Raw genomic sequence first — 24,065 nt, 5'->3', positions numbered from 1 at the left:
CTGACTTTTTAATGATGGCCATTCTAACTGGTGTGAGATGGTATCTCACTGTGGTTTTGATTTGCATTTCTCTGATGGCCAGTGATGATGAGCATTTTTTCATGTGTTTTTTGGCTGCATAAATGTCTTCTTTTGAGAAGTGTCTGTTCATATCCTTTGCCCATTTTTGATCGGGTTGTTTGTTTTTTTCTTGTAAATTTGTTTGAGTTCATTGTAGATTCTGGATATTAGCCCTTTGTCAGATGAGTAGGTTGTGAAAATTTTCTCCCATTCTGTAGGTTGCCTGTTCACTCTGATGGTAGTTTCTTTTGCTGTGCAGAAGCTCTTGAGTTGAATTAGATCCCATTTGTCAATTTGGGCTTTTGTGGCCATTGCTTTTGGTGTTTTAGACATGAAGTCCTTGCCCACACCTATGTCCTGAATGGTAATGCCTAGGTTTTCTTGTAGGGTTTTAATGGTTTTAGGTCTAACATTTAAGTCTTTAATCCATCTTGAATTAATTTTTGTATAAGGTGTAAGGAAGGGATCCAGTTTCAGCTTTCTACATATGACTAGCCAGTTTTCCCAGCACCATTTATTAAATGGGGAATCCTTTCCCCATTTCTTGTTTTTGTCAGGTTTGTTAAAGATCAGATAGTTGTAGATATGTGGCATTATTTCTGAGGGCTCTGTTCTGTTCCATTGATCTTTGTCTCTGTTGTGGCACCAGTACCATGCTGTTTTGGTTACTGTAGCCTTGTAGTATAGTTTGAAGTCAGGTAGCGTGATGCCTCCAGCTTTGTTCTTTTGGCTTAGGATTGACTTGGCGATGCGGGCTCTTTTTTGGTTCCATATGAACTTGAAAGTAGTTTTTTCCAATTCTGTGAAGAAAGTCATTGGTAGCTTGATGGGGATGGCATTGAATCTATAAATTACCTTGGGCAGTATGGCCATTTTCACGATATTGATTCTTCCAACCGTTATTATGGAACACACTTTGGTAAAGAAATTCGAGTCTGAACTAAACTTTGAAAACCAGTCTAGGAGATAGCACAGTTGACTCTCTGCTGTAGTTGTTGAGAAGCCTATCCGTTGTGTCTCTGGGAACATCAGAAGATAAAACTGTAACAGGTGCCCACAGAGGAAGCCTGGATTTTTCTCACAATAGTAACTTTTGATATGCTCTAGTGGTGAAGCAGTTACCCTGTAGACCCAGAAGCCAGAATGATTTAGTCTGAAAAATCTAAAGATAGGTATTGAATTATCTCTCGTGACCATAGAAAATTCTTTGCACCATTTTTGTAGAGTATCCCACTGAATAACTTGGCTTTTCACCCGAACCACCAAGAAAAATTGCCACCAGTGACTTGATGCAATTAACTTGCTATGGGGAGTTCTTACTCGTTGAACTTTGAAAGATGTTTGCCAAAGACAGCACCTTTAGCTTCATCACAATTACTGTGGAATCTTTCTTTGTAAGTAGTTACATGCAAAGGCCAGTTGTTGCTTGAGGCCTCTCCTGGATTGTGATTTTAAAGTGTATCATCAACACATGGGAAGATATTTCTGCCTCTTTTATCTTATGACAGAAATGCAGGTATAGCTTTCATCTCAAAGTAAGATTAAGGTATAAGTTACAAAGATGTGTGCCTACTATATGGTCCTGTGTAATGCCACTTGAGGAAGGCTGTTCCTTTCCTGGCACTGAAGTTTTAGAGGTTGCATAATCAGTATATCAACCTCGTGTGGCTTGGTGCTTAGCAAGTTTCAGTTTATAGAGCCCATGGCTAATGGAGACATCCAGGAGAATGTTGCAGAGATAGGTCTGAAGCCTTAGAAGAGAAGTCTTGATTAAGGAGTAATGAGTTGCGGGAGGGGGGTGGTGGTGGTGGAGGAGATGGAAGCCTGGGGAGAGGATAGAGATCTCCTAGGAAGAGAGTTTGTGTAAAAAGAAGACCAAGGACCTCCTGATGTACTTGATTGTAATTGGGCGTGAGCAGCCCAGTTAGAAATGGTTTCCTGTTGGTATTACATACGTACATGGATGGCTTCTGCAGATGGCTAAACTCACCCATTTTCTTTTTTTACTATCTTAATAGTTAAAATATGACCTTTTCTTGTGTCTCCAAATTCTGAGTTACCTTATGGTGCTAGTCTATCTGTTGTAACTACAAGTCATAAGTAAATCCATGTGATTCTTTTCCTGTAATTTCCTAGTAAATCAAGGTGATAATTTCAAAGATAAAAATCTGTATTTTTAGCTTTAGCAATGAGCATGATTCCCAGTCGTTTTGCCTTCGTGTAAGGTTTGTTACCATGGTGGAACTAAACAATATCCCACACACTAGAGTGTGAGCTCTTCAAGGGTAAGGGACAGTGTCCTACATATATCTTTATCTCTACAGCACTGGGTGCATAAATGTGTTATAAAAATGAATGGGTAAATATCCTTTGGAGTTTTTCTGTTACTTGATGGGTTTTTGGGTTGATTTTCAGGTATCTCCTTGTTTTTCTCATTTCTTACATTATTTTCTTTCCCAAAATCCCTTAATATACCTGTTTAGTTTGTGATGTCATTTTCCATTAGATTGAAACCATCCCAGTTGTTTAGGCTAACCCAGACAAGTATTTTCTGGGCTTATTTTTGGACTCTTTTTAAAACTCATCATCTGAAAATATTTAACGTCCACATGGATAATTCTGGAGACATGTGCATACCATTTTTCTTTTATGTACATGGGTTAAACCTTGATTTTTCCATAGTAGGAGAAAGCATGATAAGATTTTATTGTCTTCACTGGGGAAATATCTTTTGTGCTGTAAGAAATAAAATTTTGAATCTAGAACTTAGTTTTTTATAAGAGCTTTATTGAGATATAATTCTCGTGCCATACAATTTACCCATTTAAAGTGTATTAGTCACTGATTATTAGTTAATAGGTTAACCAATATTAGTAATCACTGGTCATTAATTACAGAGTTGTGCAACCATCAGCACACAATTTTAGAACATTTTTATCACCCCCAAAAGAAATCCCATCCCCATTTTCAAGTCACTTCCCGTTTGTCCTGCAACTGTTCTTTTCAACCCTAGCAGTAGACAATCCCTGATCTACTTTCTGTCTCTATGGATTTGCTTATTCTGGACTGTTAATGTACATGAAATAATATAATATAAAGTCTTTTGTGACTCGCTTCTTTCACATAGCGTAATCTTTTAAAATGATATCTATATTATAGCCCGTATTAGTATTTCATTCTTTTTTTAATGCTGAGTAACATTTCATTGTATGGATATACCACATTTTTTGATCTATTAATTACTTGATGGACATTTGGGCTATTTCTACTTATTGTCTGTTATGGATAATGCAGCTATGAACATTCATGTACAAGTACTGGTAATTATTTTAAAGAAATTATTCTGGGCTGGGCATGGTGGCTCACACCTGTAAACCCAACACTTTGGCAGGCTGAGGTGGGAGGATCACTTGAGGCCAAGAATTTGAGACCAGCCTGGGCAACATGGGGAGATACCATCTCTACAATTTTTTTTTAAATTAGCCAGGCATGGTGGCTCATGCCTGTAGTCCCAACTACTCAAGAGGCTGGGGCTGGAGGATCGCTTGAGCCCAGGAATTCAAGGTTACTAGTGAGCTATGATTACACCACTGCACTCCAGCCTGGGTGACAGAGCAAGGCCCCGTCTCAAAAAAAGAAAAAAAAAAAAAGATTCTGTAGTTCCTGTCATTGTAATAGAGGAGGCCATAGGATCATATATGGCAAGAGTATATAGCAGTGCATGCCAGGGAGTGAAAAATAGGCCATCAAATTGAATTTATTGGGAGAACTTAAGACTAACTACGCATGAGGGATTGAAGCTGGGACACACAAAGCTTAAAATTATGATTCTTCTAGAGACTGTTATGGCTTTTTGCTGACCACAGACAGTGAAAGTTTGATATTTTGCTGTATTTGTCTGAAAATGGAAATACACTTTTCCCAGTGGCACTATTCCTGAGGACTAGACTTCTTCACCTCTAAAACCTCTCCAATCCTAGTTTTTCCTTTTGGCTGATGATGACCAGCCACTGCCATTTTTGTCTTAGGTTTTGTTAGTCTGTCTTACTTCCGGTTATAAGTGGTTAAAATTTCTTATGAATTCTTCTTTTCTTGTGTTGAACTTTTGATTAATACATTTAGTCTATAGACAGTAATGAATTAGCACCTGATCAGGAATTTGTTAAAAACATCTCAGTCATTAAAGATTAAGAAACTAAAGCCAATTAATATTGTCATGTTCTGTCTCTTGGAGCTTGAGCAAGATATAGATCTATGTGTCAAGGACATATCCAGAAAATAGAGTCCACCTAGATACATTAACCCTGTACCCTTCGTCCACGTATTTTATTTCAGCAATGATCCATGGACATATTATAATTTGACAGTTTCATCACATACCTAGTGTATTGGGTCAAATCTAGGAAATCTCATCCTAGTGATCTTAACTCAGTGATTTCATTTTGCCCAGATGTTCAGCTGTGATAAACTTTACTAAGGCACAGATGATGGATGATACACAATAATTCCAGAATTTGGGGGTGGCTACAATGTGGCTAGGGGCTAGAACTCGGGTATCTACAGGACAAATATGGAGTGATTAGTCACTTTCTAAGCACTAGATATGCATATGTTCTGCCAAGCTCAGTGAGTCTAAGTAGATTGCTTTCATTTCAGGTAATTTAAGTGCTTTCCTTTTATAGGAAGTTTTTAGCACATCTGAGGTTCTAAATCCAAAAAGTAAATAATATATACAGAAAGAAGTAATAACAACAATAATAGTAACCAACATTTATTGAACACAGTATGGGCTGGGCATGGTTCAAAGAAAGTTTGACATACAGAATGTCGACCATACTGGCTTAATAATTCTCATAACTGAATTAGTGCTTAAGTCAGTTGCCCAGCAGAGGCAAGTAAGTCATAAATCAAGATCTTCTGAATCCAAGACCATCTCTCAAGCCTTGTTCTAATTCTCTCCTCAGCCATGAATGGTGAAAGGCACCACAAAGGCAGCGTGTCAAAAAGTGGCATTGTTCAACCTTTCCCCTGATGGGGCAAAGCTTTTATTTTTTTCCTTTACATTCTTTGACATCTGTTTTAAAATGTAGATATCACTAGAAGAAATGACACTTTATTATAAAATCCCAGTAAAATTTAAATGTCTTATATAAAACCTTTATACTGAGCAAATTTCAGTAGGAAAGGGCTTGGAAGTAAGGCTCTGAATGTTTTAAAGGGGGACAGTGCTAAGAAATAATTAGAAACAAGAGCCTGGAGGGGTCCTGCCATTTTTACTGTTTTGCTTAAGGCTGACCTAAAATATGCATAGTCTTACTTCTCACCCTATGAGCTTATCCTTATTAATGTCTTTTTCCACCTAGTTTAGGGGTATTTTTGACTTTGTGTTTGATAAAGATGTCTAGAGCTGTACTGTAAAATTTTATTGTCACTTTTTTTTTAAATGGAGTCTCCCTCTGTTACCCAGGTTGGAGTGCAGTGGCATGATCATGGCTCACTGCAGCCTCAACCTCCCAGGCTCAAGCAGTCCTCCCACCTCAGCCTCCTCCTCCTGAGTAGCTGAGACTACAGGCATGTGTCACGACATATGGCTAATTTTTTTCAATTTTTTTTGTAAAGATCGGCGGGGTGGGGGGGGGGGGTCTCTCCCTCTGTTGCCCAGGCTGGTCTTGAACTCCTGAGCTCAAGTGATCCTCCCACCTCAACCTCCCAAAGTGCTGGGATTACAGGTGTGAGCCATTGCACTGAGCTTTATTGTAATTTCAAGGGCTCAATGCAATTTCCAGTTTTTAAAATTCATCTTGCTTGCAGAATTTGCCTTTCATTTAAAAAAAAAAAACTGCTAATTTGCTACATTTATAGCTGCTGTAATAGTTCTGTATGATTTACTACATTTGCCTGAATTTAGATTGGTGGATATGATTTAGCTGCTTTTAATATTATATGAGGGTAAAGCCAGATTTCTTTGGATCTATTACTTTTAGATGGCAATCTTTGTAGTTGTTCTGCTTTACGAAATAAGCCCTGTGTGTGCTCATGCTTTGGTATACAGTTAAACGTATGATACTGTTAAGAAAACATTGATCACTGGAAAGTGACCTTCATTTCTTTATTTCATAAATATCATTATACAACTATATAACTACACGTAGTAGGGAAGCTCCATTTAAAGAGTAGATGAGTTACACTGAAATCATTTGACCTTTGTAAATTAGTTTAAATTACACAGAGATTGTTGTAATGTTCTTTATCATACATAATAGTTATGAGTGCTAGAGAGGCACTCATAAATCATTGCTAAAAGGGCCAGCTGCTTTCATGTTTTCAGCAGGTTGAATTAAGGGAACAAGCCTTGCCAATTTGATTAATCTCTTATGTCCATTAGTTGGTTCGGAAGTTTTTTTTAGTGTAAATTTGTATGTAGACGACAGAGTTTATATTCTTTACGACGTAAAATTACTCAGCTATATCTGCATATTTGTAGAATGGGGGATTCTTAGCCCTATAGAGAATAAGAAATACTGGATGGAAGACTTTTTTTTAGGATGACTGGCTACAGGAAGAAATTGTAGTGACATGTGTAGTGAATTTGAATTAATGTTCCTTAGGGAGCTACCAGAGAAATATCATTTACAAGATAATCAAGAACGTAAATAGATTCTCTGTGGAGTCGTCGTCTGATCACTGACATATATTCATCTGTATTGAAATGACTTCATGACTACATTCTAACAATTAGAGAATCATTAGGGGTGAGATGTACATGTATACCTTCAAGAAAAGCAAAATATGTATTGGTAATAATATAATTGACAGTCAGCTGTTAAAACGAGTACATTGTGTACTTGTTAAGCATTAGAGGCTGGGCATGTTGGCTCATGCCTGTAATCCCAGCACTTTGGGAGGCCGAGGCAGGCGGATCACAAGGTCAGGAGATGGAGACCATCCTGGCTAACACGGTGAAACCCTGTCTCTACTAAAAATACAAAAAAAAAAAAAAAAAAAAAACACCGGGTGTGGTGGCGGGCGCCTGTAGTCCCATTGACTCCGGAGGCTGAGGCAGGAGAATGTGAACCCGGGAGGCAGAGCTTGCAGTGAGCTGAGATCGCACCACCGCACTCCAGCATGGGCGACAGAGCGAGATTCCGTCTCAAAAAATAAAAAATAAAAAAAATAAAAAAAAACATTAGAGTAACTTACCTTGGAACAGTAATTCTGAGGCAACCTTGATCATTTATGAGAATGATCTCCCCTACATTAATACTGCGTCAAAACTAACATTATGGTATACCTCAAAAAGTATTGGCATAGATGTTTTTAAATATAAGAAAATTCAAATGCATGATTGATAAGGGCTAAATGGCTCAATTTCCCAACCCCAAACAAAAATATGCCCTAACACAGCTCTGTGACTATGACTGCATTTATTAGAAAACATTTAGTAAAAATCATCTCATCTCTAGTTCAAACCCTCGAGCACCAGTTCTTCTTGATAATTCTCATGAACATTTAGAAATACCTTAAAAGAGAATTTAGACTCAAATCAAAAAATTTTATTTCATTTGGTTACAGGCCAAGATACCTCTTTTAACCATTTCTGGCTTTTAGAATCCTTACCATGACAGCTTGTCCTATCTCAGAGCTTCAGGAGGAAAAACTAGTCCCTCAAAATCAAGTTTGCTATTGAGCTTAATAAGAGGTTTCTGTACGTCATATGTTTGTTTAGGAGAAAAGCACTTGTTCGACTCATTTAATCCTGGCCTGGTGAATTAAGGCTTGAATTAATACTGAGGGAACCTTGACTATACATCTACAAAATCAGTGTGTCCTGGTAGGCTTCTGATTAAGATAACATTAGCTCTTGTTTGAAGGCATCTTTCTCTGCTCCTACCATTTATCCAGTGGTAGATAATATATGGAGTGAAAAATGAAAAAGACATAGCTGGGCTTTAAAGCAAGATGAACATCTCTGTGGACCAGAAATGTGAAAGAAAAAAAAAAAAAAAGCAAAACAGGACTTCATGAGTCGTAAGTGGGGCTAAATTTGTGGGCTTTCAGCTCCTGCTGTAGTAACAGGGATTAAAATTCTCCTTACAAGGTGGTGGCCCAAAGCCAGGATTACTATTTGAAATCAGAGCCCCACAAAAACGCACCTAGAGAGAGACACATACACACTTACACTTAAAAGCAACATGAAAAGAAACAGTTTGCTGCAGGGGTCTACAGCTTATATGCAGCTATGGCCCTAATGCATAGAGCTGAGGGAAGAGGCAAAGATTCGCAGCTGGGAAAGAGAGCATCACAGCCTTGAAACCAGGACCTGAACCAATCTACCTACTGCCTGGCAATGAAATGAGTGATATCTCTGTATCACTCAATGTAGGAGCTGCAAACTACCAACAGATGTAGCTCTAAACTCTAAGCCCCTGGGTATGGCTGGGAGCAGCCATAATACCACCTGAGAGAGAGATAATGAGTTTAAAAAGAGAGGAAAATATAAAAGAAAATACACACACATGAGAATAATAGAAAACATACACATGCATATGTATGCACATACAAAACATCCCTTGCAAAATTTGTCTCCAAATCACGATCCAAAATACATGAAGAAATGGGATAGCACCCCCGCCCCAAGTTAAACTATCAAAAAGTGAATTAGGCTGGGAACAGTGGCTCATACCTGTAATCCTATCACTTTGGGAGGCCAAGGTGGGAGGACTGCTTGAGCCCAGGAGTTTGAGACTAGCCAGGGCAATGTAGTGAGGTGCCATCTTTACAAAAAATAATTTAAAAAATATTAGCCGGTCATGGTGGTACATGCCTGTAGTCCCAGCTATTCAGGAGGCTGAGATAGGAGGATCACTTGAGCCCAGGAGGTTGAGGCTGCAGTGAGTCATAATTGTGCCACTGCACTCCATCCTGGGCAACAGAGTGAGACCCTATCTCAAAAGAGGAATTAATTCTAGAAGAAAGCAACATGATAGACTAGTACAACAAAGATTTTTACTTACATTTAAGATGCTTAGACCAGGTGCAGTGGCTCACACCTGTAATCCCAGCACTTTGGGAGGCTGAGGTGGGTGGATCACCTGAGGTCAGGAGTTCAAGACCAGCCTGCCCAACATGGTGAAACCCTGCCTCTACTAAAAATACAAAAAGTAGCTGGGCATGGTGGCAGGCACCTGTAATCCCAGCTACTCAGGAGGCTGAGGCAGGAGAGTCACTTGAACCCAGGAGGCGGTGGTTGCAGTGAGCGGAGATCGTGCCACTGCACTCCAGCCTCCATCTCAAAAAAAAAAAAAAAAAGATGCTTAAAGGCATAAATAAGGGGCACCACTCACTAAAATAACAAGAAACTAAGAAACAGAGATGGATGAAATGTAACTAGGTCTGAAAAAAAAAGATATCTTTGTCAAAAAAACTAGTCATTGAAGTTACTAAACTCAATATACAGGATAAATTCTAAACTTTGCCCTGTCAGAGAAGGCAAGGGAATTAGAAGATGATGCTGAGAATGTTACTGTGTACAACACTCACAGAAAAAGATAAGAAATATAAATGAGCAATTAGGAGAAATGGAGAACTGACCACAGGCTCTACAATATACCTTACTAGAATTTAGAGGTTTATTTAGGAGTGTATTTGAGAGGTTTCAGAAGAAGAGAATGGAGGAAATGGTAGAGAAGTAATATTTGAAGCTGTAATAGCTGAGAATCTTCCAGAATTGAAGAAGGATGTGAGTCTTGAAGGAAATGTGCTCCCAAGAGAAATTTCAAACATCTGGGAAGGAAAGAAAGGCCTGCATTGAGCAACTGATACTCTTTACAGCTCAGCTTTGAGAAGCTTTGGCTGATTAAAATGAGCCTTTTCTGTTTTTCACTGGAAACCACCAAAACAGAAATGTAATGTGTTGTATATACTAAACTATGCCTCTTGAAAAAGGTCCTTATAAATAAATCATGAAAGAAGAGCCTTGTGGACAACTGAACCCACAGGATCAAGATACCAAGGAAGATCTCTCTAGGAAAGGCAGTCTCCTGTCAGCACCTTTGTGAAAAATAGGTGGGAAGACAGTAATGGCTTGTTGTACCATCCTGAGGTCCATGTCTAAAAACTGTTTTCAAAAGGAACACCATGGCTGCCCCAATCTGGTAGAAAGAAAAATTTGAATAGGATTCTACATAAAAAGTGTTGCCAGTTAGAACGTTTTGTTGAAGTTTTCTTTTAATGAAGAGGGAAAAACAGAAAGTAATTCCTATGGAATGAGACCTTGTGAACACTGGATACTGCCTCAAATTCACAGAAACATTGAACTGATTGCCAGTTGTCAGAAATTAGATTTAATTAATGTGAACAGTTACATACATTGGTGCACACCCAGAGGACCCGTGTGCAGAATCTGACTGAAGGTATACTTACTTCGATGAATCTCTTCTCATCCCTGCTTTGTCAAAGCAGATTGCTATGAAATAAACTATACAAACAACTACCCTTGAAGACTGATAGCAATAGGATTTCAACCAGTACAGATAGGAGATTCTGTTTCTGTAGATGAAAAAGATCATACATTGATTTTCTGCATGACTTTAAATAAATTCCTGGAAACCTTGTAATGTCAGGTACTAGGTAGAATGAAAAAAATGAAGCAAAACAAAACAAAGAAAAAAAGAGTGGATTGGGTTTTATTTCTGCTTCAGTGTGGAGATCTAGCCTTTTGAAACTGAGCATTTTGGAAGACATGCCGTCCCCTGTGGAATGTTCATTCCGAGTATGGGACAACAGAAAATATTTAGCAGACCTGGTCATGAGATGATCTTGCTTTCTCAAACTGGACAATGGGAAAACTCTTCTTGGCTACTCACTACTTACATTTCATGTCTTTTCTCATTGATATAGATCTCCCACATTTGTGGATGGGAATTTCTCTCACCTGATGAAATATCATCTGTGAACAACAGAAATCTGTCATCTTATTTTGGTATTTATCACAACTAGAAGAAAGATGTCAAGAGTTCTAATCAGTCACTGGGTATCAAATATCAGAAGTGTCCTCAGTTGGAATTGTATTCTCAGTAAATCCTAAAGCATTTGGGACCTTCACATGTGCCAATGCTGTTTATATTTATTTGGAAATTAACCAGATATAACCAAAAGAAAGTGAAATAACCATAGAATCCTTTAAATGGAATAAAATTTATGGCAATAAACATTATTAGGAAGAAAAAGTATACTACATAGAAACAGTGCAAGAACAATGAGGACCTTCTGTGCATCTAACTATATAGGTCTAGAAATATGTAAAGTGAATTATGATAGAATTAAAAGGAGAAACTAACAAATACATAATTATATCTCAACACTCATCGAACAAAAATTGATAGCTACAAATAGTCAAAAATTAATAAAGATATAGACAACTTTAACAACAAAATCAGCACACTATGTATTTAGAGACTCCATCTTTCCAATGGAAAAATACACATTATTTCAAGTACTCAATGAACATTTTTAGAAAGTGACTGTGAACTAGGTCACAAAAAGAAGTATTGCTAAATTTCAAAGGATCAGTATCATACAGGTGTTCTCTGATTGAAATGCAATTAAATTAGAAATGCACTAAGAAGCGAAAATGGAAATATAACCACTGTGCTCCTAAGTGACTATAGGTTAAGTTAAAAAAAAAATCACAGTAAAAATTACAAAACATAAGGCACTGAATTGAATCAAGTGATGTATATAAAAACTTTTGGTATATAATTAAAGTGGTACCAAGGAGGAAATGTATAACCCTACATGTGTTCATTAAAAATAAAAAATCAATGACTTAATCATTCAACCTGCAAAGCAAGAGGAAAAAAAAGAGTAACAAGTAAAACATTATTAATGGACATAAAATGAGACCATGGTAAGTAAGGAGCTTCACTGCATTCTTGGGTGTGAAGACTCAATTATTATGAACTTAGTCCTTCCCAGTTTAACCTATGAATTCAATGTGAGTCAAGCTCAAAATTTCAACAAGCATTTTCATAAAATCAGAAAAACACACTAAAATCATGGAGAAGATCAAAGGGGTCAGAAGAGTCAAGACAATTTTGAGGAAAAACAAAGTGGGCTGAGAAGGCCTATCAGACATCAATGGATTTAAAGCTGGAGTGTGGGATCTACACAGGGATATACAGATGGAACCACAGACTGGAATAGAGAGCTCAGAAGCACACCTGTGCATTTATGGACACCTGATGTTTTGCAGAGGCATCGTTAGAGATCAGTGGGAAATAGATGGACCATACAATGAATGAGGCTGGCTTCATAGTTTATCCATGGGGGAAAAGTAAAATTAGATCGCATGTTCACGGCAAGCACAAAAATAGATTCTGGGTAAATTCAAGTCCTAAATGTGAAAAACCAAATTTTAAACTTTAAAATGTAGATATAAGAAAAGATTTTCGTGAACAAAACATAAAAAGCAGAGAACATACAGGGATATGTTAAAATGTACATATTTTATACCATAGGATGCCATAAGCAAAGTTAAAGATAAGCTACACTAAGATAAGGGTAGGAGATCATATTTGCCATGCACATAACTAACAATGGATTAGCATCTAGAACATATCCAAAACTTTAATAAGAGAAAGACAATCCAGCAGGGAAATGGGTAAAGGAAGCATGAAAAGCCAGTGAACGTGGAACAAGTTTAACCTCGCCAGTAATCAGGGATGTATGTGCAAATTAAAATGCACCCATCAGGTTAACTAAAACTTAAATGTCTGATAACACCAAGTATTTGATGAGGAGGTGGGCCAAATGGAAAACCTCATTCACTACTGAAGAGAGAGTAAATTGGTAAAACCACCGATTTGTCACCCAGAGCAATTCGGTGACATGTAGCAATGTTGAAGATGTTGCTAAGATCCAACAATTCCACATCAAACTATATTCTGTAAAGAATCTCTTAAACAGGTATCCAAGGAGACAGGTATAAAAAAGAATTTCATTGCATCATTGGTTATAATAGTGAAAAGTTGGAAACAACCTAAATGTCCATGGACAGGAAAATGTTGGCATATTCAAGCAACAGAATAATAATACCTTATGGCAGTTAAAATAGCAAACTATTATGTATCGACCTGGAGAAATCTCCAAAATGGTGTTGAAGGCAAAAAGCAACTCTTAGAGTGGTATGTATATTCTTAAACGTGAAGTTCTTAAATTTAAAGTTTACGAACGTGCAAAATAATGCTATTAGATTGAATCACATAAAATGGGTGTTTTAGTAGGTGAAAGAAAAATACAAGCAAACAGCATCTTTTTTAAGCTCAACCTAGTATTTGTCGATACATTCATGGTAACACTGGGCATGAAATTCAGTGTGGCATTATCTCCTTGAGGGCAGCGGGGAGGAGAGAATGGTATGGTGTTGAGGCGGGCATGTGAGGGAGCTTCTGCTTTGGCTGTTAACTTTTCCTTCTTCAAAAAACTTTTGAAGAAAATATGGCAAATGATAAACTTATCAAGGCGAGGTGGTAGGAACATGGGTATACTTACTCCATTCTTATACATTTCTGTTGAAAGTATTTGCTTATGTTTAAAGCAAACCAAAGTGTTGATAGAGGTATAAAATTTTTAATCTCATGACACTGTAAAGAAATATTTACAAAGTGAATAAATCCTTTGCTGCTTACTTATCTGAACATAGCACTCATGAGGCTTTTAGTATAACATAAAAAATTGAAAAGCATGGCTCCCTTCACACACCAGGCAAAAGCTTCAAATTTTGTTTTGTTCTTTTAGCACTGGTAAGATTGTCATCATTAAAACCATTCATTAGTGCCTCTTTTGCTTGCTGTTCTTCGGTGGCAGTCAGATGCATCTATCTACCATGGTATATAAAATTTGGTGATGATATTCAAATTACTTTTTTTCTTCTTTTTCTTTTTTTTTTTTCTTTTTTACTTCTTTGATGCCTTTAGGAATCTGCAAGCAGAATATGACCGTCTAAAGCAGCAGCATGAACATAAAGGCCTGTCCCCACTGCCATCCCCTCCTGAAATGATGCCCACCTCTCCCCAGAGTCCCCGGGATGCTGAGCTCATTGCTGAGGCCAAGCTACTGCGTCAACACAAAGGCCGCCTGGAAGCCAGGATGCAAATCCTGGAAGACCACAATAAACAGCTGGAGTCACAGTTACATAGGCTAAGGCAGCTGCTGGAGCAAGTGAGGAGAGAGATGGGATTTTGACAAACATTCATTTTTCCCTCTTAAACAAAACTAAACCTCAGAGAGCACTTTTTATAGGTGCAACAAGCATCAATTCTTAAGTGCTTGGTATGTGCCTGCAAAGTGATAGTATCAAAGGATAGAAGTAGAGGAGATAGAAAAACTAGTGTGTCTTTTTTGTATTTGTTCAATATTGTTTCCTACCAAAGTGGTTTTTTCTTGACCAATTTGAAATACATCTTGCGGAAAAAAACGCCTAAAGCTTTCCACTAGTTCTGTAAAAGTGAACATTTCACTTGTTGAAATGGAACTATTTCATTTAGCATTAGTTATATTTTCTGGTCTACCTTTGTGGTTTCTTTCTCGTAATCCCTAACACATAGTTCTTTAATCCTCCATTGAAAACCTAGCAAGATACTGCATCGTAAGAGGACCTACCTGGACATAGTTGTGGCTTTCTGGGAATTTTAAATTTTTCAGTTATGTTCTCTCTATCTTGTTACTTAATACTTCACAAAGATATGAATCTTCCATTACAGTTTTGAGATCTCACATAGTCTCATCATTCTCACATGACCTTCTAAATCTTCCAGTTATTTAATGTAATGATGTATAGTCTCATTCCAGTGTAGCTCTAATTTTTTCTCAAATTTATAAGGGAGCACAATTCAGATACAAAGACAGTATCCATGGATTATATCAACAGTGAAATATCCCAAATTAAACAATCTTTGGGAGGGCTTCTAAAGTAGGAAGGGTCAAAATTTATGAGTCCTGAGTGTCTATAATATTTTGAAATTTATACATTTGTATGTTTATTATGAAAAGTAATTCTGTTTTCTTTTGGATGACTTAGCCCCAGGCAGAGGCCAAAGTGAATGGCACAACGGTGTCCTCTCCTTCTACCTCTCTACAGAGGTCCGACAGCAGTCAGCCTATGCTGCTCCGAGTGGTTGGCAGTCAAACTTCGGACTCCATGGGTAAGTGTCCTAGCTACTCTCAGATTTTGTTATCTGAAGAAAGGTAGAGTCATATTACAGGGACATGAATATTTGGCCATAGGTGTTTGACTCATTTTGGTATCAGGGAACCACTGAAAATCATATACCAGGTGAAAAAAGTCTAAAAAGAAAATTCTAAAAAGGTGTGTTCTGGCAGCTCTATCTGGCCCACAGAAAACTAGTATAGGTGAGAAGACCAGTTAGGAGGCAATTGCCAAGGCCAAGATTCGTGAGTTCTGAGGGCCTGCACTTGAGAGATGTGGGAGGAGAGGACTGTGAGACTATTCTATAAAAATAGACTTGCCAGGGGGCCGGGCGTGGAGGCTCACGCCTGTAATCCCAGCACTTTGGGAGAGTGAGGTGGGCGGATCACAAGGTTAGGAGTTGAAGACCAGCCCGGCCAATATGGTGAAACCATGTCTCTACTAAAGATACAAAAATTAGCCAGGCATGGTGGTGTGCGCCTGTAGTCCCAACTACTCGGGAGGCTGAGGCAGGAGAATCACTTGAGCCCAGGAGGCGGAGGTTGCAGTGAGCCAAGATGGCACCATTGCACTCCAGCCTGGGCGACAGAGCAAGACTCTGTCTCAAGAAAGAAAAAAAAAAATAGAGTTCCCAGGGTCTGGGGACTGACTGCAAATTGTAAGGAGAGGAATGAAGAGAGAGGATTTGGTTGGAAGAAGATAGTGAAACTTTTGATTGTGGACATATTGTGTTTGAGAAATTGACAGGTCTTCTAAGTCATGTCCCAAAAGAAATTAAGATACAGGTCTATACTTGAAGTAAGAGGGCAAACTGGAGAGATTTGAGAATGAGTTTCATAGAATTGATTGCTGAAGGCTGTGAGATGAGAAATCTATAAAATCTATAACACAGCTGCTTTGATCCAGTGCCTTGGGGAAGACCTCCATTTGGGTGATGGGATAGTAAAGGATGGATAAGTAGGGAGGTTCAAGGAAGATATGACGAAAAGGTGAAATGCGAAAGAGAGCTCAATGGAAATTAAATCACAGTCCATTGGGTCACTATAAATGCATTGGGTAATTTTGAGAAACCATTTTAGGCCAAGAGAAGGGAAGGTGGAAAACTTCTGTTTCAATGAAATGAAAGACTAGGTAATCTCAAAATGAATGAGGATTAAGGAAAGTGAAGTCAATTTTGAAACATTACCAAGTAAGAAGGAAGCCTTAGGCAAAAGTTGGATGAATATGTTGAGGAAATGGTCCACATGGTCTGTTCTCATTCTTAGCAATGTTCTCTGCCTAGGACTAGGTTCTAAGAAAGGTGGAGCTGATGAGGCATAAATGATCAAAGGTCAAAACAAGAGTAGGGCATTTTACAGTGGTAATGAATGGCTAGGACAGGGGTTCCTAGCCAGCTGCTCATTGGTTTTTCCTGCTGTGTCTGGCTAGACAATAGAGGGTTTTATGAAGGCCACAAATACTTGGTCCCCCTCCCTCATTTCTCTTTCTCTGTAAAGGCCCAGTATGAGTCAGCTCCATCCTCTATCCTTACTTTTCCCTGGGTCCTAAACTGGTTATACTTGGTCCTCTCAGTCTTACCTCACAGAAAAGAAAAGACCTGTGACTCCTTGATTCCGTACACTTACAGCTCTATTGCCTGATATGATGTGTTCAGGAATTCATTTCATACTTGAGCTCTTCCGTGAGGGTAGAATAAAGACAGGCAAAGTGCCTTAACCAAAATGGATAGGACAGAAAGGAAAAGTCAGGGGTGTGGGTGAGTTTTAGAGCGAAAGATTTGGAGATCACAGTCAGGAAACTTCAAAAGTTGGATATCATGGAAGTAAAATACTTTCAAGCAATTTCTACATCTAACATGGTGCCTCCCAGCGAGCTGCTGAAGATTTTACTTGGAGATCACTGAGGGGTAAGGAGTGCAGTTCATGGAGTTGATGAGAGCAACATTGCTGAGCTTATCAGAGAGGGGTGAGGTCCTTATCGTGACGACAGTGGTAGATCAGGATGGAAAAGATGTGGAAGAAGATGGATGAGGGCTCTGAGGAGGTGAACATTTCTGAGGAAAGAGACAGGGTGGTTGAAATAAATGTGATGAAGTTCAAGAACCTAGAGCAGTGGGAAGAGGCACATCCTCCTCTGGAGAAGCCAAACCTTGTAGAGGAAAGCCAGGAGCCAGGTTTTGATTTTTTTGAGAAGGAAAAGGATATGTTTGAGGTTGTTTTCCTGAATTTACTACACCTCCATGATTTAAGGCAATCTCTGTGTCAGATTCCCTCTCTCCACCTGAGATCTGAATATAGCTAATAAACTGTTGGGATTGCAAATGATAACACACTACATGAAAAACAATTGTATGCATTTGCAAAGTCTGTAAATTCTGAAAACAACTGAGCTTTAGTACCTCTTGTTTTTTTTTCTACTTCAGGATTTTCCCCCTTTTTTAAGTAAGTAAAGCATATGAAACTAAGTCACATATTTTAGTGGTGAGATTCAGAGCCCTGGGTGCTTAGAAGCATTAATTATTTAGGCCGTTAACAATGGGAAATAGGCAGCATACTCGTTAAAGCACCCAAATTAAAGTGCCCATTAGGATGTGGTCCTGATGATCTGTGGAGCTAAAAAGATCATAGTAGAACTGAATACCAGGACAAAAATGCTATATTCCAATGGCTAAGTTAAGCTAAGAGATAACTTGCTGGTATAAAATGGATAAGCTGTGTTGTTAAATTTGTCCCCTGAAAGAAAAGACTGAATTCAAAGGTACTTTTTCTTGAACTGTGTATTAGTCTGTTTTCACACTGCTATAAAGAACTACCTGAGACTGGGTAATTTATGAAGAAAGAGGTTTATTGACTCAGTTCCACATGGCTGGGGAGGCCTCAGGAAACTTACAATCATGGGGGAAGGTGAAGGGGAAGGAAGGCATGTGCTACCTAGCGAGCGGCAGGAGAGAGAAAGCGAGGGGAGAACTGCCACACTTTTAAACCATCAGATCTTATGCTAACTCACTATCATGAGAACAGCACGGGGGAAACCGCCCCCATGATCCAGTCACTTCCCACCGGACCCCTCCCGCAGCACGTGGGGATTACAATTCAACATGAGATTTGGATGGGGACACAGAACCAAACCATATCAAACTGCATAAGCTAACTTCATTTAAAAAGGAAAAAAACCTTACCATCTTCTTGAAGGATGCACACAGGTGTTTAAATAAATGCAGTGTATATAGTCGTGCTTTGAAGGTTTGAGATATAAGGCTGGGATTTGCTGAACCACATTCTGGATAGAGCTGCATTCTTTAAATATACAACCCCGATGACTGATTTTCTTTTAAGTGAAACATGAAACAAGTCATATTAGGTGATGTGTCTAAAGAGTCAACATATTTCCTCAAGCCATAAAATACTTACCACTGAGTCTCTATGTACCATTTGTATTCTATACAGTTCTTACTGAGACAGTGTGCTAATGCAACGTACATTCTATTGGAGGAAGCAAATACAGAACAAAATAGAAATTAACAATGTTTATCTCCTATTGGCTCTCATGGGCTCCATACACAAATCTATGATGTCGAAACAACTCCTTATCGCTGATGACTCCTAACTTTCCACCAGATTACTGTTTTTTGAAGCATTTTATATTTTATTTATTTAAAAATTAAACTGTTCCTTTGCTTTTTAAAAAATTTATCATGTGCATTTGAGGTTTATGACATAATGGCTCCCTAGCTTTTTATTTAGAACAATTTCAAACTTATGGCAAAATTGCAATTAATTCAACAGTTTGCCACATTTGCTTTATATCTATTTGTGTACTTTTACATTCATGTGTTGTTAAATGGATTGCATATATTTATTTAGATTAACATGTATATCCGTATGTTAACATATTTTTATATACTATATGTGTTTATATTTTATGTGCATATTTAATCATATTCATGTGTGTATATAGTTTGTGGATTTTTTTTTTCACTGATCCACTCAATGGTTAGGTTTCATACATAACACTTCACCCCTAAACACTTGAACATGTGTCTTCTAAAATGAAAGATATTCTTACATAAGCACAATTATCACACTCAAAAAGAACAATACTGTTATCTAATGTAGAATTTAAATTCAAATACCTCCAACTCTGCCAATTAATATTCTTTATAGCGATATTTTTCATTCAGGATCAACGAAGGTGCAGCTTTGCATTTTGTTATGTCCCTGTAGTCTCCTTTAATCTGAAGCACTTTCCCAGCCTCTTTAAATCTTTCGTGACATTGATATATTAGAAGAAGTCGGGCTAGATGTTTTGTAGAATGTCCCCCATTTTTAATTTGTCTGCTTGTATCCAAGTGATTGGGTACAGGTTAAATGTTTTACGCCAGATTACCATATAGGTAAGGTATCCTCAGTAGATCACATCAAGGTTTTCCTCAAGATTCTCCATCCCCTTCACCGTTCTTCACTCTCCCTGGGCACTCCTTCCATTCTTTGGCTTCTGCTATGTTGACAACTCTTAAGTCAAGATTTCCAGCCCAGACCTCCCACCTGAGCATCTTCTGGATAAAATTATAAATAAAAATATAGCCTAATCTGAAATCATGATCAACCTTTGGAACGTCTCTTCCAATTTCCCAATCAATAAAAAGTCATTTTCTACACCTTATTCCTTTACCTGCCTTCCTTGGCTATGTTCCACCACCATCAATCCAGTCACCAAGGTTAGTGTGTTTTGCTACTTATAAAAAAGAGCAAAATTCTTCAATTCAGTTACTTCTGCCCAAATTTAGCCCTCATGATGTATTACCTGAACAGACAATATGAATATTTTCCTAATTGCTTCCTCTGTCTTTGGTCTCTCTCCCTTTCTAAGCTATCTTCCAGATACTTCAGTTCCTCTTCTACCATTCAAATTATATCATATTACTCCCCTCTTTAAGCATTTTATGCCTTCTGTTTGACAACAGAATAAATAAGTGTGCTCTTTGGCCTTGAGTACATTATGTTCTTAACCCGAAATATAGCATCCTTTCTTTTCACTCAGTGAGTTTTCTTTTGGAACTTAATCATGCATTATATCATTCTGGTTTTGTTGTTTTTTTTTTCTTTTGTGTGAGATGGAGTCTCGCTTTATTGCTCAGGCTGGAGTGCAGTGGTGCAATCTCGGCTCATCGCAACCTCCACCTCCTGGGTTCAAGTGATTCTCCTGCCTCATCCTCCCAAGTAGCTGGGATTACAGGCTCGCCACCATGCCTGGCTACTTTTTCATGTATTTTTAGTAGAGATAGGGTTTCACCATGTTGGCCAGGCTGTTCTTGAACTCCCAACCTCAAGCAGTCCACCTGCCTCAGCCTCCCAAAGTGCTGGGATTACAGGCATCAGCCACCACACCCAGCCATGTTTTCAGACAGTTACTAGTACTTCTTTCTTCTGCCTACCACTCCCTAGAACTTAAGCTCCTTAAGGACAGGATGTAAGTCTTGCTCACTGTCATTACTATATGAGGGCATTCTGTGCAACAAACAATCAGTAAAGTGCTTGTTAATATTTTGGAAATCAAGCACAATACATTCTTGTTTACACATGGAACAGCCCACAGGTTTAGGAAATTTAGCTACTAGTTTCAGTATCTTTCACCACCATTCACAACTGGTCAGCTAATAATCAGCAACAACATTGTACACCATAATATATTAAAGGTGTTACACACAGAATTTCTGTGTGAAATTGAAAGCATCTGTCCTATATCATATGGAAAAAAATTAATTGAAGCCAAATATTGGGTATTGGATAAATCATTGTGCTTTTTCTTCTAAAAAATACTGGAGAAAGGCAGGAAATACACAAGTACTAAGATAATAACACATCAAGTCGGAAACTGGTTAAAATCCGAAGAAAAATGTTGGTGGGCGTATTTATTTGTTCATACACAGCCCCTTTATAAGAAAAAATAATTTCTTGTACACAGCTCCTTTTTTAAAAAAGAGAAAATAATTTGTTTAGATTCAGACAAAAACACAGGAGTAATTCTTGTGTCTATTCTGCATAGGCTGCATAGGTTCTCCTAAAATCACTTTTTAAGCAAATAGAACCATTATCAGCATTTGAATCAAGGGGAAGTGAGTCAGATGGGATATCATCCCTTCAAGAACAGGATCTGAAACCATCGTTACGTTTCAGAAGACTGAAGAATATCTTGCCATGGCAAAGCATTCCTTTTCTTTTTTCTCAGATTAAATCCAGTCATCCCACTTCTTTTTTCTTCACTTCAGCAGTGATTAAAGGAGACTATCATATTCTGCTATATCGCGGTACTATTTAACTTTGACTATGTCTTTCCTTGTTTTAAAAAATGTTTCATTGATTTATTTGGACCACAATCAGACAAGCCAAGAAGACTAAATAGCTAGTAATCCAAAAAACATTTTCTTTTTATTATTTCAGTAGTTTTCAGGGAACAGATGGTGTTTGGTTACATGAATAAGTTCTTCGGTGGTGATTTCTGACATTTTGGTGCATCCATCACCTGAGCAGTGTACACTGTACCCAACGTGTAGTCTTTTATCCTTCACCCCCCTCCCACCCTTCCCCCCGAGTCCCCAGAGTCCATTGTATCATTCTCATGCCTTTGCATCCGCATAGCTTAGCTCCCACTTATAAGTGAGAATGTACAATGTTTGGTTGTCTATCCCTGAGTTACTTTACTTAGAATAATGGTCTCCAACTCCATCCAGGTTGCTGTGAATGCCATTATTTCATTCCTTTTCATGGCTGAGTAATATTCCATGGCATATGTGTGTGTGTGTGTGTGTGTGTGTGTGTGTGTGTGTGTGTGTATAAACACCATGTATATACTGCATGTTCTTTATCCACTCATTGGTTGATGGGCATTTAAGCTAGTTCCATATTTCTGCCATTATGAATTGCGCTGCTATAATCTTGGTATGCAAGTATATTTTCACATAATGATTTCCTTTCCTTTGGGTAGATATCCAGTAGTGGGACTGCTGGAGCAAATGGTAGTTCTACATTTGAGTTCTTTAAGGAGCCTCCATAGTGGTTGTCCTAGTTTACATTCCCACCAGCAGTGTAAAAGTGTTCTGTTTTCACCACATCTACACCGACATCTATTATTTATGCATGTTTGTGGAAATCACCTTGGAGTAGAGTCAAGTTTAAGTGTTAAAGAATTGCCATCAACTATGTTGAAAATCCCCCAAACATTAGCAATATGCTATTTGAGCAGGCAATGAATCCGTGAAGTTAGGGATAAGGGCTGTGCAAGTCTCTAGTGTGCAGTTGGAACTCAATAAGTATTTTCTTGTTGAATAAGTGAAAAAAGTGAAAAGGTGTTTTTGTTTTGTTTTTGGTGATGAGGGGCTTGTGATGACAGGTATTATTGTTAGAGTCAGAAATATTTTGAGGTTGCCTATTAATATGGTTTGGCTCTGTGTTCCCACCTAAATCTCATCTCGAATTGTAATCCCCACGTGTCAGGGGAGGGATCTGATAGGAGGTGATTGGATCATGAAGAAGTTTTCCCCCATGCTGTTCTCATGATAGTGAGTGAGTTCTCAGGAGAGCTGACGGTTTTAAAAGTGCGTGGCACTTCCCCCTTCACTCTCTCTCTCTCCTGCTGCCACGTAAGAGGTGCCTTGCTTCCCCTTTGCCTTCCACCGTGATTCTAAACTTATAATCATGAGGCCTCCTGAGGCCTCCTCAGCCATCTGGAACTGTGAGTCAATTAAACCTCTTTCCTTTGTAAATTACCCAGTCTCAGGTAGTATCTCTATAGCAGTGTGAAAATAGATTAATACACCTATTATGTTGTAGCTACATAGTGTATGATTAGACAAACCATAAATATTATATCTATCTGGCTTGTTTGATGCCCATAATAGTGTATCAGTCAGCTGTTGCTGCATAACAAATAACCACAAAATTCTCAAGTTGCATATTTCTCGTTCATGCATCCGTTGTTTGGCTGAACTTTTTGCTGGCACTCAGCTGGACTTGACACCAAGTTGTGGTTTGGGTTCAGGTCTGTTCAACATGTCTCTCATCCTTCTTGGGCTAGCAAGCTACCTGGGCCATATGCTTCTTGTGCACATAAACACAAGAGGGCAACCCCAACCATTCAAAGACATTCTGAGCCTCTACTTTTGTCATGCCTGCTTACATTCCATTTTCCAAAGCAGGTTATGTGGCCAAATCCAAATTCCCAGGCCAGGGAAGTACAGTTTTCCCAGCTCTTGTTCACTCTGCTTTATCTACATTAGACCTCTTGCTGTACTTGAGCAAGCCAGTCACACTCTCCTCTCAGAGTCTTTGCATTTGCCAATCCTTCTGTCTGGAGCACTTTTCCCTCAAATACTTGTGCAACTCATACCCTCCAGTTCTTAAAGCTTTTGCTCAACTGCATCTCATCAATGAAGACTTCCAAGACTCCACTTTCTGATGACTCTCATTGTCCCTTGCTAGCCCTCTCCTCAGAGTGTTCATCACCACTCAACATACCTATATAGTTTACTTATTTACTTGTTAAGCCTGTGTGCCTCCATAAGAATGCGAGTTTCACAGACAGAGTGTGTGAGTGGGGTTTGTTTGCTTATTGCTATATCTCCAGTGAACAATATGCCAGGCACTGTTCAACCATTTGAACAGTGCCTGGCATATACAGTTGGATTTTTAATAAATATTTGAATAAATAAATGAATCTTACTGTTTTTAAACTTTTGTGGTTTTTAAAAGGCATTTTAAAAATCTGGGTTAGTATCAAATATTACAATGGTATTACTTTA

General features: G+C 38.4%; 1 protein-coding gene across 9 annotated transcripts in view; it reads left to right on the top strand.

The window, feature by feature from the left end:
* The window catches only part of DMD (dystrophin), a 2,284,432-nt gene that overhangs the window by 2,242,042 nt on the left and 18,325 nt on the right, over window positions 1-24,065 (top strand). For all 9 annotated transcript variants that reach the window (XM_063634262.1, XM_063634265.1, XM_063634264.1 and 6 more), the window contains 2 exons: window positions 14,037-14,280; window positions 15,140-15,263. In XM_063634262.1, the coding sequence (XP_063490332.1) occupies window positions 14,037-14,280; window positions 15,140-15,263 (368 nt within the window). The remainder of the gene's footprint in view (window positions 1-14,036; window positions 14,281-15,139; window positions 15,264-24,065) is intronic.

This window comes from Symphalangus syndactylus, chromosome X (assembly GCF_028878055.3).
Source record: "Symphalangus syndactylus isolate Jambi chromosome X, NHGRI_mSymSyn1-v2.1_pri, whole genome shotgun sequence".
Taxonomy (NCBI): Eukaryota; Metazoa; Chordata; class Mammalia; order Primates; family Hylobatidae; genus Symphalangus; species Symphalangus syndactylus.
Note: the sequence above shows the minus strand (reverse complement) of the source record. Positions and strands in the feature narration are given on the sequence as shown.